Source organism: Triturus cristatus, chromosome 3_2 (genome assembly GCF_964204655.1).
Source record: "Triturus cristatus chromosome 3_2, aTriCri1.1, whole genome shotgun sequence".
NCBI lineage: Eukaryota > Metazoa > Chordata > Amphibia > Caudata > Salamandridae > Triturus > Triturus cristatus.
The window spans coordinates 411589699-411606624 of record NC_140584.1 but is presented as its reverse complement, the minus strand read 5'-3'; the positions used below and the strand labels follow the sequence as shown (position 1 = coordinate 411606624).

Genomic DNA, 16926 nt, shown 5'->3' with positions numbered 1-16926 from the left:
TTCGCGCCAGAGCAGGGGCAGGTAGCCCCTGCAACCGGTTTGAACTGGACTATGCACAGGGACACCAAGTGTGCCCCCAGTGCAGGACTTTAAAGCACCAGAGAGTGCTCCCGCCCAGCCCCAATACACATCTGCCTGTCTGGGGAGGTGGTTACACCTCCTTGGGACAGGAAACCTATTGTCCAGGTATCCCCTGCCAGAGTTTCGGTCAGCAGCAGGAGGCCAGACCTGTGTCTGTGGCAGTGGCATCCATTTTGTGATGCCAGGGCTGTAGAAAGTCTTTACCGGGTAGACCAGTGTAAACATGTCTCTCCCTCTAGAAGGGCGGAATACTACCCCCGCCGCCAGAACTGGCGGGGGGGGGGGGCGGGTAGTATTCCAAAGCGTTTGACACCAAACACGACAGGTTTCTGTGCAGCCAGTCTAAAGTTAGCATTTACCGTGAGGTTATAATGCACTTCAGAGTATATGTTCAGGCTGCACCACAAACAGCATCAGAGGAGGTACTCCAAACGCTGCAGAGGGGCTCTGCTCATGCAGGGGCACCGTCTTGCATAAAAACCAAGCACTCTGCCTTCAGGATTGTTAAGGCCTGCCATACGAGTGACTAATAGGTTTTATGTGTGTGTGCAATGGTAGTGATATAGGTAGCCTATACCACAGTAAGGGGTGCAAGCACCACCTTACCCAGGCTGCAGTAGCAGACCTGTGGTGTCATTTTGGAGTGCTTCCCAGGGGTGGCAAAATACATGCTTCAGCCCCTGGTAGGCCTCGGAGGTACCTATGCCCTAGGTACATTGTATACCTGTTGCAAAGTCATCCTGTGCCCTGGGCACCCCCCAACTTTTTGCTGACTGGAACTGGTGGAAACTGACTCTGGGCTCTGCCTAACCAGGCCCAGGGCCAGTGCCAAGCTGAAAGGAACACATTAGATTTTTATAATATGGCAGGGGATTGAAACTACCTAGAGGTCCCCAGTATCCTGGGGCCTGGCAATTTAGAGGCCAGCAGCTTTTCTGCACTTGCATGTGTGCTCTGCTGAAGCCTGGGGTCAGTTTAAAACGAGCCCTGGTTGCCAGGACTGCTTTTAAAAAGTAAAGAGCTGCTCAAATTCGACTTTGATGCTAGAAAACCTGGTTAAGGACGATCTGCAATATTTCTGCAGATTCAGAACCCCTAAAGTCTCCCTTAGTTGCACAGGGGGTGGGGGTCCTGTAGAGATTAGGGAAATACTTATAAAATATGTTTTTATAAGCCCTGGTGCTAGAAAACTGACCCAAGTCATTTTCCCCATGGCCCATAGGTTAACATGGTAGGAAGTTAAATATTAATAAATAGGGATAGGAGAGGACTAGCCGGACCATTCAAAGACTTCCCAGAATGGTAGTAGTAAATCCAACAATATTATATTGTTGAATCTCTCCTAAAGTGTACATACAAGAAGTTATAAGACTTTCTTGTTTGTAAGTCCAAATTCAGCCTTCCAGTGGTCTGCCCTGATTGGTCAGAGTTAAGTGGATTAGCCAGGCTGCTTTGAAGAGGTGATAAATGGCCACTCTGCTGGGAGGGCAGTGTGCTTGTCTCTAGGTATGCCAGGCCAGGAGGTAGAGTCGTAAACTATGCTCTTCAAAGGCAGAGGGGAGGCCTGGGTTTCAGGTTCAATCTGACACTCTTGACCAGGAGTCAGGGCTAGGCTTAAGGAAGGTATGTGCAGATGGTAGGGGAAGAGTCCATGGAAATAAGCCATCCCGGGGGTGTGTTTAGCCAGCTCTTACCTCCTTGCTGGAAAATCAGCCATTATGGATTCGGAAGAAAGATGCACTCTGGGACAACATAATGCCACACTCTGCCGGATGTGGTCATAACTATGAGGAGTTACCCTGCTTTCACTGGCCAGAAGTGACCTGTGGCTTGACCCAGAGAATTTTGAATAAGTATCTGAGAGGGGCAGAGCCCTCCAGATCTGCTGCTTGAAACTTACTTGAAGCAAGACGTGCCCTGCTGCGAAGTTCTGCTGTGCAAAGACTTCTAAGGCCTGACCTCTGAAAACTGCGCCATCTGAAAACTGCAGCCCTGTGGATTACCTTGCTACAAAAGGACTAAGAAGTAGACTCCCTGCAAGCTACAGGTTAACAGAGCTCACCTGGACATCCCCACAAAGAATCCCCAGCCTGGAGTGCCAGTGGATTTGAAAGGGTTTTGTTCAAGTGGATTGCGGAATTGAAGTTTCACACTTTCAAGGACCCTCTTGGAGATTCCAGAACCTTGGACTGTGTGTTGGATACTTTGGAACCCGCAAGCAGAACTTCAGGAAGGAGTTCTAACTGGACCTAGCCTGCTGAAGAAGGCTACACAGTGGTGAGATATTCTTCAGAACCGTTTCTAAAGGTGTGTCCCTGTCAGAGAAAACGAAATGACTAAAAGGGGCACTGTTGGTTTCTAAGCACTAGAAAGTGACTAATCTTTAAAAATTCATAACTCTGGTTCCCTACAGTGGATTATTTTCGTTTTGGTGTCATTTAAAAGATAAAAATATTACATATTTTTATAAATTGGTGTTGGATTTTTATTTTGTGGTGTGTCTCAATTATTTACTGAAATGGTGTTTTTGAATGCTTTACATACCTGTCTTTGAAGTTAAGCCTGTCTGCTCGCAGCCACGTTACCAAGGGTTGAGCATAGGAATAATTTTCTAAGACCTATGCTGGGTCCTATTATGTATTGGTGGCCTTATTGCTAGTGGCAGACCGACATTTGCCCCTACCAATAACCCACCTTCCAACAATACCATATACTAGGGGCTTATAAGGCACTCCAGAATCCAATTAGAAATGTACCTAATGTACGTGGAAACCATTTTAGAGAGGAAGCAGCTAGGCTGGGGTCCTGATTAGCAGGGCCACAGCCAGACTAAGGTCGAAAAACAGTGAAACACCAGCAATAAGTGGGGGTACCCATGTGAAGCAGATCCTACTCTCCTACAACTATACCAAGGTATAGTGTGCACAGAGTCCAGTGGATACCCAGAGGTATAGCAGAGGTTGAAGTAATTAATACCTTACTCTCTTTTATGGTAGTGTGGTTGACCATTCAGGATTTTCAGAGGGTAGCGTTAAGCATTTGTTGTACAAACTCAGGCAAGAAATGAAGTCACACACTTAAAGACTGAATCCAGACCAATTGTTTGTAAACAAAAGTTGTTAATTTGTTATTTTATTTCAAGATCAAAGATTTACTTCGTAGCAGGTCAGTAATCATTTCAACAATGACATTTTGCAAGCTACAGCGTGTACTGGTTTTGTAGAAGCATAAACGTTACTTTGCAGTCAAAGAAATAGGTTGTAAGCACTTTAGAATAATTGAAATTACTTTTGATTTTGTAGTTAGTTTCTTAGTTTGACATGAAAAACGCCTAACAGAGTTTAAGCATTACAGTACAACAGTAAGAAGGTTCTCGTGAAGACACCAAGTTACTTTTGTTGGAGTACAAAACAGTTCAACATTTAGAATATTTTTTAGAGAAAACCTACTCTACAGTCCTATGTAGAAAAACGAAGTGTTCGATTTGCAGGTCAGTAAACAGTTTTAGGAATTACATTTTTTGGGGGGGGGGGGGGGGTTCCCAAAGGTTCAGATTGGCACTCCAGGTGCACCACCAGCGGCATTAGGGCAGCCAGGTGCAGAGTGCAGGCCGACAATGTGGCTGGGGGGCACCTGGGTTGGGGGCTGCACACAGGCAGGCCACTCAGTCTTGGGAGGCAAGCTCCTGGGGTTAAGGTAAGGACAAAGGAGGGGGTCCCAAGTCAGCACCAATTCCACATCACCAGCAGCACAGGGATGGCCAGGTACAGGGGAGTTTAGGAGGTTTTGGGAGCAAAAGGGGTGAGACAGTAAGGGGGCCTCCTCCTGGTAACAGGAGAGGCAGGGGGTCACTTTGCAAAGACAGCAAGGCTTTTGAAGCTCCCCTGCCACAGATGGCTCTTCCTGACCTGGGGAGGTGTGAACACCTCCGCCCAGGAAAGGCTTTGTTTCCGGGCCCAGGGAGGGAATATCCCACCCCAGGGCTCCAGAAATGTCTTGCGGTGTTAGGCTGGTGGTCACCAGTCAGAAACCCACAAGAGGCTGGTTTGGTTCAGGGGTCCCCTCTAGAAGGGAACCCTGAGTGCATCTGACACTGAAAGCAGTGCAGGTTTATTATTCCGAGATGTTTGATACAAACATCCCTCGATTCAGTAACGCCATTATGGTGCTGGGAAACTCTTAATGAACAGTTTCCAGACCATATACTCAGGATGGCTTTACTGGGCACTTATAATATGTAAGCATGGCCTTAGATTTTAAAGGGACCTCTTTGCTCAACCAGATAGATCCTCACATGAGGAATAGAGCACCCTGTCTCAAGGGTGACTTGCCTAGGCCTCGTTAGGTGTTGGACAGGCATGACAGTGATGTGCGCCATGTCGATTCTTCACTTTTAGCTGCACCAAAACACACAGGCTGCAATGGCAGTAGTGCTTGTTTGTGGTGAGAGGTCTCTGAGGGTGGCACAATACATGCTGCAGCCTTCAGAGGCCTTTCCCTGGCTACCATGCCCTTGGTTCTATAGGAACCCCCGTAGAAGGGACTTAAAGGTAGGCTAGAGTTTTGCCAGTAGTGGAAACAAGGGTACAGTTTAGGAAAAGGACACAGGCCCAGGGAACCAGATTGGCAGGGACTCGGGGTAAATTGCATCAGTTATCAAGGCAAAAATGTTAGGGGCAACCATGCAGAGAGGCACTTTCCTACAGAAACCTAATGGAAAAAGGAGACAGAGTGCATTCCCATCTATTCACCGGACGTGCTGTAGAAAATCTGAGCAGTTAAACCTCTGGTAGGGAGTGGAGCTCTGTACCCATCTACCGGACTAACCGAAGTTTGGGCCATTCAATGAGGAGCATAGATAGCTCTATGAATGTTTCAATGTTGCTTGAGTTTATCTTTACACTGCTATGTAAACACGGACTACCAAGGGATCCCAGCGGGACATCAAGGAATAAATAAAGGATGTGAATCTATGAAAAATCCAATGCTGGAAAACTGGAGTCTTCTCTCAATATAGCTTAACAAATGTTCACAGATTACCACCACCCCATCAACCTGCAAATCACTTCCATATAACTAAATGCCTGTCTCTTCGGAAAATGAAGACACCTGATGCATTCTTGCATGGTTTGGAGTACTCACCTCTTCACTGTCGAGCCCTTTGTCATCAGGCAAAAGCTTGAAATCATCAAATTCGTCTTCCTCCTCTTCTACTTCCTCCCTGAAAAAACAACTCATTTACCATTCAGTCAAATCCAGAGTTTTCGGCATTTCAAATGAAATCAGACAACTTCCTTCAAACCAATCCTTCAAAGTAATCCAAAGGAACTCTCAATGAAGAACTCCTGAAGATTGAGATTTTCCAACCACAAAATTCCAAAGTGTAGGAACAGTATTCAAAAGAAGTATGAAAAGTGCATATACATGGTAAAAGGAGGTATACCAGTTTGAAACATCTAATGAAAAGCTCTCTCAAAGGACACAGACTTCGATGAGGTTTGTTGCAATCTACATCGCAACAATATACAAGGATGTCAAATCGAATTACATTTTGCCCATAGCATATTTTAGTCCAAAAATGAATGAAGTTCACTGCAGGGCAAGAGAAAGTCACTTAACTTTTCTAATGTTCTTGCATAAAGACTTGCATAAGTCACTTGCAGACACGAGGTGTCCAGAGCGAGTCAACTAGTGTGCCAGCACAGACCAACAACACAGCAGTCCCTGACCTTTTGACATATGCAGGAGATCCTCTAGGGCACTGTCTCCCAATGGCACAAAACTTAGAAGAACATACATTTGTCACTGAGTCGCCCCATGACCAGCACTTTCATAGTCCCTGGAACTGGCGCTCCATAAATCGGACATGCTTTCTCACACACACTTAAAGGAAGGGTTCCCCCTTCAAGTAGGGGGTTCTCTCATTCTTTTCTCCTCTTGCTGTGGGCCCTGTTAATGGAAACTAGTCATTTATACCTTTTAACAGTTTATCCAAGTTGACAACCAACACACTATCTAATCCTAGTGGAAGGATTCGTTTGCAGTTTGTGTCTTTTCCACACACCTTTCTATCAGGGTTTTAATTTGGTGCCAATTCACCCACTCCCCACCTTTTTTGCCACACCATACACCACCAGAATTGTTTTACGACCAATCAGGTACCACTTCACTTTCACAAATTCCACTTCTTTCCTTTAACACAATAGTTACGTGTTTACTTAACCGTTTTATTCCTTTTTAAAGACGTAAAAGTACTCCTGTCCCGACAATACACTAGAACCCAGTCTTCATGGGTAAAGAAATACTCTACATTTCAACAACAAGGACCAGTACATGCGTTCCCATTGTCTGGAACAAACACAAATACTTTAGAGCCCTGAAACTAGGCTATTGTGTTTGACGGTTTGGGTCTCCTTGATGGACTGCCTTTAAATTGTCTTCCTTGAACCAGACCATTTCATTATAGATCATATCAAGATCAACACCTGGATATTATAAAATCCTCCAGGTCCTTATCTTCAACAATATATTACTTTGCTCACAAATGGTGAATAGTGCTAAGGCTTCTTTGAAGTCAACTTTTTTCTGGTTGAGGGGTGCGAACCTACAATCACACAATGCCTTACCATTTAGCTTTAAATGTAATTGTTTAATATTTCTCTTTAATAAGAATGGCCATGTTTGCAGGAGACGAGAAGAAAGGAGATACAAATAGGCAACGCATGTATAAAGCTGTTTTCAGACTACACTCCAAGCGCAAAGACAGCGCCACTCCTTCAAAACCATCAGAAGGAGATGCAGAAACACAAATTTAATGTACATGCTGTTCATACCAATGAGGCTAAAGATACTGCTTGGGAACAGATCACACTTCTTTGAGGAAGCCCAGCAGGTGTGAGACTGGCTAGAGACCGTAAACAAAGAGAAGGATCAAGTCAAGAGCTATTCACAGGACGTGGAGTACAGACCAACAATTACTGAGAAGCCAGGGAAACAGACATGCCCCAAAGCGAATAATTGGCGCAGGAATTTAGTGAAATAGGAGGGCAAGCAGTTAGTGGAGGTTACAGGCATGAGATCAATTGAGTCTTTAAGGCTCGCATAACAGACACAAAATAAGGGACCCATCCAGAGAGGGCAGACTTGCTGGTAAACCTTCGTGGGCAATGGATCAGCGACAGCAAAGACTTAAATGATACTAAAAAGGTTACATTTGTATAGATACCTGGGACATAACCGCACATTCAGTGATGATCGACAAGCTCTAAAAAGGGGAGGTGGCGTGCCTTGAATCGGATTGCATGGGATCCTTCGCAGGTGCCAGTGTACAGGGTGATCTAGGGCCAAGGTGCATGTTGTTTATGTTAAGAGTTCTGCGCTGGAGAGAAACGTGTGAATGAGAGAGGTTGTAAGTGAAGAAAGGCACAGGTAACCTCTAGAAGCATGACGATGGCAGACAAATTGCCGGAAAAGTGGAGGTAGCTTGTACCATGCAGGATACTCCGGTTGGAGAGGTGGGAATATGGCTAGTGCCATATAGAGTAGAAACCACAGTGGTAGAGCCTGAAGTGCAGTATGTCCTACTACATGGGCTACTGAACGGAAAAACTCTTGTAATAGTGAGCCTCACCCAACACAGATAATCACACCTACGCAGATATAGGCAGACTGTTACAGAGAGGGTGATAGATCAGGCAAAATGCTAATTTACCTCAATTAGGACCAAACCCCTATTCTCTCTTATACAATATAAACCAGAAAGCATGTCAGCATGAGCTGCGATTCACAATTTTTTACAACTATTGCCTTCCGACTTCAGCACCGCATAACACTTGATTTATAGAAAGCCAGCCAAAGTTTTATTTGAATAGGACACGCTAGCATACTCTGATGAACATTGTATCCTGTAGAGCCCTTCTATATAAAAGGCAGGCATAATTGCTAATAATCTCACTAGATAAACTTAATCTGAACGCTCGATTAGACTCAAAAAAATGTTCATAGAGGACCCTAGGTGGGGTACATGGTTTTTCATTTACATCTTCAGTACGGAGCCACTTGGAAGACTAGTGCTGGAGACTGTGTGACTCCTCTGTCAGCTGTTGCTCAGAATGATGCTTTCTTCATGGAGACCGGGACAGTTAGGGGTTAGCGTGCCAGAATTGTAACAATCTGCGGTGGTCTACCACTGGTGTACTGGTACACTCCAAATGTATGACTAAGTACTGCCTTTTGGCTCTTGACTGACACAGTAGCAATTTTAAGCAGACAAGCGTTAAACAAAGGTGGTATGAGAGATAAACACTGTGAATATATTTACACTGTGATTACAATGTAATTCTACGGACAGTTCTTTAGTTTGAAGAGGGAATCACTTTAATTATGCATACAGTAGTAATGCACAGAGGTTCTATGCCTGATTATTCAAGAAATGCAGATTTGGAGATGGTAGTAGGCGGCAGGAAGACCTGACATGGTACCTGAAATCACTTCACGAGGTGGGGCGGGCTACATAACTAATCCCCAGAGGCAAATGACTACAGGAAGAGACACAGATAATGGTGTATGTACTTGATCCAAGTTCCAAACTTGACCTTGGGTAGCTAGACAAAGTAGAGCCCCATCTTGAAGATGCGCACACACAGCGTCCAATGTACTCCTTCATTCATACATTCAGGCACACATCCAGGTATGAAATACCATACACGTCTCACATGATTGATCCTTAGTTATGGGACACTGCTCTCTATATATATCAGATAAACTTACAACCCCAAAGGTTGTCAGGAAGCCTCAATTCCAGCAGTGGCATACCACATAGTTATGTTGCTACACTGGATGTGAAAAGCCAAATGCTAAATGCCCGTTACTGAGTCAATGTCTACTCCGGTCAATGCATAGCATTCCCACCAGCCTACCCTCAGAATGTCATGCAAGTATAGACCACATGTCATGCAAGTATAGACCACAGGCCTCAAAAGGGCTAGGAGGGTGTGGTATCCCTACTCTGCCCCAATTTCTTTTTTCACAAATGCACTCAGGACAGTGGAATAAGTCAGAGTCCTGTAATGGCTGCCTGCAACTTTTTCCCTCATGTTGCAGGCAGCCGATCAGAGCCCTTGTTCTAGATGGAGCGAATTGGCTCAAGAGGGAAAACAAAAAACACTGGCCAAATCAGAACGCTCTTTTTATTTTATTGTCTTCGACACATTCTCGCAAAAGTCCCTCAAACCTAACAGTCCCGATATACAAATATTTTTGATCCTTACAATCTCTTTCGTGGAGCACATCAGGTGGCCCACCCCAGTAGTGCGACTAGCCTGGTAGTGCAGCCCGTCTACTAGCATAGCTGATTTCCCACCTTTCCTGGTGCCAAATGGACCTTAAGGCAGGGGGTGGCATCTCCCAAGTCTGGGGGAAGTCCGGGTCACATACCAAAGGCAGCAGGTGCTTTGAAGCCTCTGGATTTGATATACTAAATCACTAGTCATCCTGCTGGAGGACATGTGAACATCTTCCTCCGGAGCAGGCATTGTTTCTAGCCTGAGAGAGCATAGGCTCTCACCTGCAGGGGGTCAGAAACATGTCTGTGGTGGCAGGCTGGACGATTCTCGTTAGCCAGCACACTAGAAAGTGGTACACTTTTCAGGGGGCACCCCTAAAGTGCCGTCTGTATGAATGTAATAATACATCCTGTACTTGTAACAGTACACATTTATTAAGAGAAGGTGTTTGTTACCAAATACCATAGGTTTCAGTGAAGCCATCATATAGCAGGGGAACTCTGACCAGGCTTCCTTGTTCACGTGTACTATCTAGTTATTAAACTAGACAGCACAGGGCATATCTGCTCAGGCAGATATGCCCTCACATATAACATAATGCACCCTGCCCTAGGGCGACAAGGCTTGCTGTCGGGGTGACTTACATATATTACATGCAGTGACTTTGGCGTGGCACACTGAGTGTGCAATGTTGTGTTTTCACTCCAGGTTTGTACCATGACACGCAGTCTGCAATGGCAGGCTGCATGCAATTTGTATGGGGGTCCCTAAGGGTGGCATAATACATGCTGCAGCCCTTAGGGACCCTCGTTAGTACCCATGCCCTAGGTACCAGGGGTACCACAGACTATGGACTTACAAAGGTGCCAAAGTGTGTGCAAATGTGTGACAATTAGACCATTTTACCTGGTTTTAGGGAAAGAGCACTGACACTGGGGCTTGGTTAGCAGGGACCCAGTGCCCATCAGTTAAAAAACATATACTAGGCCTTAATACGGTCCTTGATCTTCGGAGACTTCTGCGTGTGTTGGAAGTGGATTCATATTGTAAGGAAGACGACGCAATCTGTGGTGGATATAAAAAAGGCCTTTGATAACCTGGAATGGCCCTATATTTTTAGAGTGATGCGAAGGTTCGGACTGGGTACTAGCTTCGTGGAATAAACTACCTTACTATACACGGAGTCTTGGGCTAGAGTACGGACGGGGGGGGGGGGATGTGGGGAACGATATCAGACAGCTACCAGGTGGGCAGGGGTACTAGGCAAGGTTGTACCATATCGCCCATGCTGTTTGCACTGGCTATGGAGCCTCTGGCCTGCCGAGCCAGAATTGGGATTCCCTACTAGAGGTCTGGAAGTCATCGGTAGGCAACACCATATTGCACTATATGCCGACGACCTTTTATTTTTCCTCCGTACCGTGAGGGAGGATTTTGAAGGGGCAAGACAGCTCCTTGCACATCTCGGAAGAGTATCAGGCCTATTGGTTAACTGGAGAAAATCGCATCTATTTCCTACTGCAGTGAGTGGAGATAGACTGGCTGTAGCGGGTGAAGTGGCATGGAAATCCAGATGCCTCCCGTACCCAAGGGTCAAAATCTACCATGATCCGGCAGACATTCTGAAGGACAATGTCGGGAAGTCTATCGGAGGTGTGAAGACGAATACAGAGTTCTGGGATACCTTCCCCATAAGGATCATCAGCAGTCGCCCGATTGCAAATGGTGGCCTTGCCAAGGTTGCTATACTTTCGTAGTTCTCCTATTTTTGATCCCGGCGGGTGTGATAACAAGCTTTATCTGTGGATCCGGCAGGCGCAGAGTGGCACTGACCACCCTTCAGAGACCTAAGGCAGCAGATGGCCCGGCACTTCCGGACTTTGAGAGTTACTACTTAGCTGCACTGCTGCAGTGGCTCATGCAGTGGATGAGCAAGAAAGAGCACTTGGACCCCTCTGTACTGAGTCTGCTATCCCACGTTATTTTGACAGATACCTTAGCAGAGGTGACCGAGAGGGAGGTTCACTGTATACCGCAGCATTTACTAAATTGGTTCCCACACTCCTCCAAGACAAAAGTGACCAGCAGATTCCGGGACCTGGCACTCCTACTGGCCAAGAGAGATTGCCAGACATTGGAAATCCCAGATGGGGCCCTCCGTAGAGGGGTGGAAAAGGGGCTATACGCTGGGCGGATTATGAGGGGGCTATACACCTGATGGAGTCCAGAAAAGGCAGAGTATCCTTGGAGGCTGCCAGGTGTGGGAGGCATTAGTGGAGGAGCTGAAGCACCCAGATTCCTCCTCGCTTGAGGCAGCACTGGATACCCCCCAATACCGCAAGTAGCACACCTGCTCACCATGTGGAATTCTGCTCTGAAGCCATGTAGTTTTCCTTAGTATGAGACGTTGTAGGAGAGTCCAAATGACTAGAAAACATAAATCGGCATAGGACACTATCCCACACCATCTGAATGCTGTATCTCCTACGATAGCAATAGATTCCTTCCTGATAAGGCAACTGACTCAGCCATGGCACGCCTGGGGGAGGTGGGGTTAGACTGTTTTGAATATGCTACTTACCAGTATGCATCTGTTCTTGGCATGTAGGGCTGCTGACATTCATATCTGTGCATAGATCGCCGCCTAGTGTTGGGTCCGGATGTTTGCACGTTGTTGTCCTGGAAGAGTCTTCGAAGTATCCTGGGATAGGTGACTCCTCCCCTGGACTACAGTGCGCATGGGCATCCTCTCCATCCTCAGATTGTTTTTCGCCATTGTGGCAGTGATGGAGTAGATACAGAAAGTGATGACCATGCTTGCAGTAATTCTGAGAGCTGCAGCTGCGACAGGCGCCGGGGAGGAGGGAGGGCGATATGAATGTCAGCAGCCCTACATGCCAAGAACAGATGCATACTGGTAAGTAGCATATTCAGTTCGAGGCATGTGGGCTGCTGAATTCATATCTGTGCATAGAATACATAGCAGTACCCTCTATTGGCGGCGGCTACCCGTGCCAGCTGCAGCGGTCTGAAAAAGTGTTTTGAGAACAGCCTGTCCTACAGCTGCCTGCTGTTTTGACTGCACATCTACGCAATAGTGTTTTGTAAATGTGTGTGTAGTGGACCATGTGGCAGCTCTGCATATATCATGCAGGGGAATATTTCCTAGGAAGGCCATGGAAGCCCCTAACTTACGTGTTGAGTGGGCTCGTGGTGGAATAGTTAATGTGCGTTTTGCTTTTTGATAACAGATTTGAATACACTTAACTATCCATCTGGCTATCCCTGCTTTGGAGATGGCGTTACCTTTGTGGTGTGGGGCAAAGGCAACGAACAGTTGTTTTGTCTTCCTGAAGGGTTTAGTCCTATCTATGTAGTACATGAGGGCCCTCCGCACGTCTAGTGTATGTAGTGCCCTTTCTGCAACAGTTTGTGGGTTTTGGAAGAAAACGGGCAGTTCAATAGTCTGATTCATGTGGAACTGCGATATTACTTTGGGCATGAATTTGGGGTTGGTACGTAGTACGACCCTGTTGGTGTGAACCTGTATAAATGGCTCTTGAACGGTTAGTGCCTGGAGTTCACTAACTCTTCTTAGGGAAGTGATCGCTACTAGGAAAGCTACTTTCCAGGTGAGGAATTGAATCTCGCATGAGTGTAGAGGTTCGAAGGGTGGACCCATCAGGCGTGTGAGGACCAAGTTGAGGTTCCACATTGGAGCCGGTGGGTGGCTTGGTGGAATGACTCGTTTGAGTCCTTCCAAGAATGCTTTGATGGCAGGCACTCTGAATAGAGAGAGGTGCTGCCTGGTTTGCAGATAGGCTGAGATTGCGGTCAAATGGACCCGTATAGAGGTATACGCCAGATTGCATCGATATAGGTGTAAGAGATAACAGATGATGTTTTGGATGGATGCGTCCAGCGGGTTGATGTCATTATTACCGCAATAAATGACGAACCTTTTCCATTTGGCTGCATAGCAAGCTCTGGTAGTGGGTCTCCTGGCCTCCTTGATGATGTCCATACAGTCAGGTGGCAGGTTGAGATAGCCAAACTCTAGGACTTCAGGAGCCAGATCGCCAGATTCAGCTGTTGCGGGTCTGGGTGCTGAACCTCTCCATGGTTCTGCGTCAAATGCGCGGGTTTGATCCGCAGCCTTTGATGCGGCACCACGGAAAGTTCGAGGAAGGTGGTGTACCACGGCTGGCGTGCCCACGTGGGAGCAACTAGGACGAGTGTCAGGGAGTGTTGTCGGAGTTTGCGGGCCACTAGCGGTATCAATGGCGCTGGGGGAAAAGCGTACGCAAATCTGCCGGACCAGTTCATCCATATCGCATTGCCCTGCGATTGCGGATGTGGGAATCTGGCGGCGAAGCTTTGGCATTTTGCGTTTTCGCTTGTCGCGAATAGGTCTATCTCCGGATGACCCCACTGCTGGAAGTACGGTTGGAGTACTGATGGGTGTAACTCCCACTCGTGCATCTGGTGGCTGTGTCTGCTGAGCAGATCCGCCATCTGGTTGTCCTTGCCAGGGAGGTGTTCCGCCATTAGGAACATGTTCCTTTGAATGGCCCACTTCCACATGCTCTGAGCCAGATGAGACAACTGTGGAGAGTGTGTTCCTCCCTGTTTCTGTATGTAGTACATTGCGGTCATGTTGTCCGTCCGGATCAACACGACCTTGTTGCATAGATGTACTTTGAATGCCTTCATGGCTAGGAAGATTGCCATTAATTCCAGAAGGTTGATGTGCAACTTCTTTTGTTGTGTTGTCCATAGTCCTTGCACTGTGTAGTGGAGTACATGAGCTCCCCATCCCTGGAGAGACGCGTCCGCTGTCAGTACTATCTGTGGGACAGGCTCTTGGAATGGTCGGCCCTTGCAAAGGTTTTGTGGATTCCACCAATGCAGAGAGTTGTATGCCCGACCGCTCACCAACACTAGGTCCTTTAACTGTCCTTGAGCCTGATTCCACTGACGTGCTAGGCACTCCTGAAGTGGGCGCATATGTAATCTCGCGTGCGGGACTATGAAGATGCAGGAGGCCATCATGCCTATCAACTGCATAAACACTCGCGCTGGAAGTGAGTGATTGGGTTTGAACTTGGAGATCAGCAGTTGTATGCTGTCGATCCTCACTAAATTTGGCTGAGCTGTGGCCGCCAGAGTGTCTATAGTCGCACCTAGGTACTGTTGTACGTGTGCGGGCTGGAGATGGGACTTTGTATAATTTAGTGAGAATCCCAGACTGTGAAGAAGGTGAATGGTGCGGGACATGTGGCTTGCACATTGCTGGGCTGACTTCGCTTGAACGAGCCAGTCGTCTAGGTAGGGGTAGACGTGTATATGCTGCCTCCGTAGATGTGCTGCCACCGTAGCTAGGCACTTCGTGAAAACCCTGGGCGCTGTTGTCACGCCGAAGGGAAGGACTTTGAACTGGTAGTGCTGCCCCTGAACAGTGAACCTGAGGTATTTTTTGTGTGAGGGGTGGATGGGTATGTGAAAGTACGCATCCTTGAGGTCCAGTGTGGCTAGGAAGTCTCCCTGCTTGAGAAGCGGAAGGACTTGCTGTAGAGTGAGCATGTGAAAGTGCTCTGAAAGAATGTACTGGTTCAGGGGTCTCAGGTCTAATATAGGTCTGAGCGACCCGTCCTTTTTTGGAATTAAGAAGTAGAGGGAGTACACTCCCGCACCCTGCTCGTGGATGGGTACGACCTCTATAGCGCCTTTTAGAAGCATACTTTGCACTTCTTGCTGTAAGAGCGTTAAGTGCTCCGAGGACATAGGACGGCTTCTTGGTGGTATTGTGGGTGGAGTGGAGGTTAACTCCAGACAGTAACCGTATTTTACAATCTCTTTGACCCACCTGTCCGTGGTGATGGAATTCCACGTGGACAGGAACCTTTGTAGCCTTCCCCCGACAGGTGTTATGTGGTCGGGAGGAAGGGAGAGGGCGTCACTGCTTGTTCTTGGGGGAGGACCTGGTGTTGCCGTAGCCGCGTCCTCTGCCCTTTGTGCTGGAGCCACGATATCCACCTCGGGTGTTTTTATCATAGGTGGTCTGTGTATTGCCTTTGTTATATGTTTGTTGTGACCCCTGTCCTCTACCTGCTCCCTTGTTTCCGGGGCGACGAAAGGAGCCGCTCCGAAAGGACTGAGTTTGTAGGGCGCCCATGGACTTTGCAGTGTCCGTGTCCTTTTTTATCTTTTCGAGGGTGGTGTCAACCTCTGGCCCGAATAAATAGTCGGGGTTGACGGGCTGGTTCAGTATATTGTTTTGTACCTCAGGCTTGAATCCTGAGATCCGCAGCCAGGCATGTCGTCGCAGCATGACGCTTGTGTTTATGGCTCTGGCAGCCGTGTCTGCAGCATCTAGTGCGCATTTGATGGAAGCGTTCGTTAGTAGCTGTCCTTCTCTGATGAGCATTTCTGCGCCTTCCTTGAACTGGTCAGGGAGATGTTGGAATATTTGCTCCAGTGTGTCATAGTGCGCTCTATCATAGCGAGCAAGGAGCGCTTGAGTGTTGGCTATGCGCCATATGTTGGCAGCTTGGGCGGCAACTCGCTTGCCAGAGGTTTCTAACACCTTGGACTCTTTGTCCGGGGGAGGAGCGTCACCTGTCGTTTGCGAGTGTGCCCTCTTGCGTGCATTCGCTACGACGATGGAGTCGAGTGGTAATTGTCCTCTGATGTAAGTAGGATCCCCAGGTGCTGATCTGTATTTTTTATCAATCCTGGGGTTTATCACTCGTGCCCTGGTGGGTTCTTTGAAAATGTCCTTGGCTGGTTTGAGGACCCCCTTCAACATTGGCAGAGTCTTTACATGTCTTTCTGAGGATGCAAAGGTGTCCATTAGAAAGTCATCTTCGATGGTATCAGAGTGAAGCTGTACCCCATGGTTATTTGCAGCACGTTCAATAAGAGCGTTGAACGCCGCAGTATCCTCCGTAGGAGATGTTTTTGCCCCATAGAGTTGTTGGTCCTGTGCATCGAGAGGTGCACTGGGGTCTGCAGGGTCGCCCCAAGTTTGATCAGGGTCCTGCTGGTCATCAGGGTCTGTGTCTACATGGTAGGGTGCTTGGTCATCCATGTAGTCCTCCAATGCATCCGTATCGGAGCGTGTGGGGGAGAACCGGTGTGGATCCTGGTAGGATGAATGGAAGGGTTCATAAAGGAGAGGTTCCGATTCTGCAGGCAACTTCCTTTTTAGTGGGATCCTGAAAGGGTCCAACGGCGGCTCCGAAGTTATCCTTCGGTCGTGGAGAATCATCCTGCCAGTGTCGGCGTCGATGATACGTGCCGGAGACGTCTCAGCAGGTGTGACCGTAGGTTGGGTGACCCGTGTCCTGAGTTGGAACATTTTTGGGATTGTCGACGGAGGCAAGCCGAAGGTAATGTTGGCCGGCACCGAAGAGGCTGCTGGAGCTCCGATCGAACCGGAACCCAACGTGTCCTGGAGGACAGCTGTGGTTTTGCTGCCTTGCGTCGCACCAGGTCGTACTTGGGGCGCCTTCGAGGCTTTGGCACCGGCCAGGCTTGTAGAGGCGGCCGTGGATTTTTT

General features: G+C 47.6%; 1 protein-coding gene across 4 annotated transcripts in view; it reads right to left on the bottom strand.

Annotated features, from left to right (window-relative positions):
• CLSPN (claspin) overlaps nt 1–16926 on the bottom strand; it is a 413699-nt gene that overhangs the window by 99155 nt on the left and 297618 nt on the right. For all 4 annotated transcript variants that reach the window (XM_085647976.1, XM_085647975.1, XM_085647977.1 and 1 more), the window contains exon 17: nt 5224–5302. In XM_085647976.1, coding sequence (XP_085504102.1) covers nt 5224–5302 — 79 coding nt within the window. The remainder of the gene's footprint in view (nt 1–5223; nt 5303–16926) is intronic.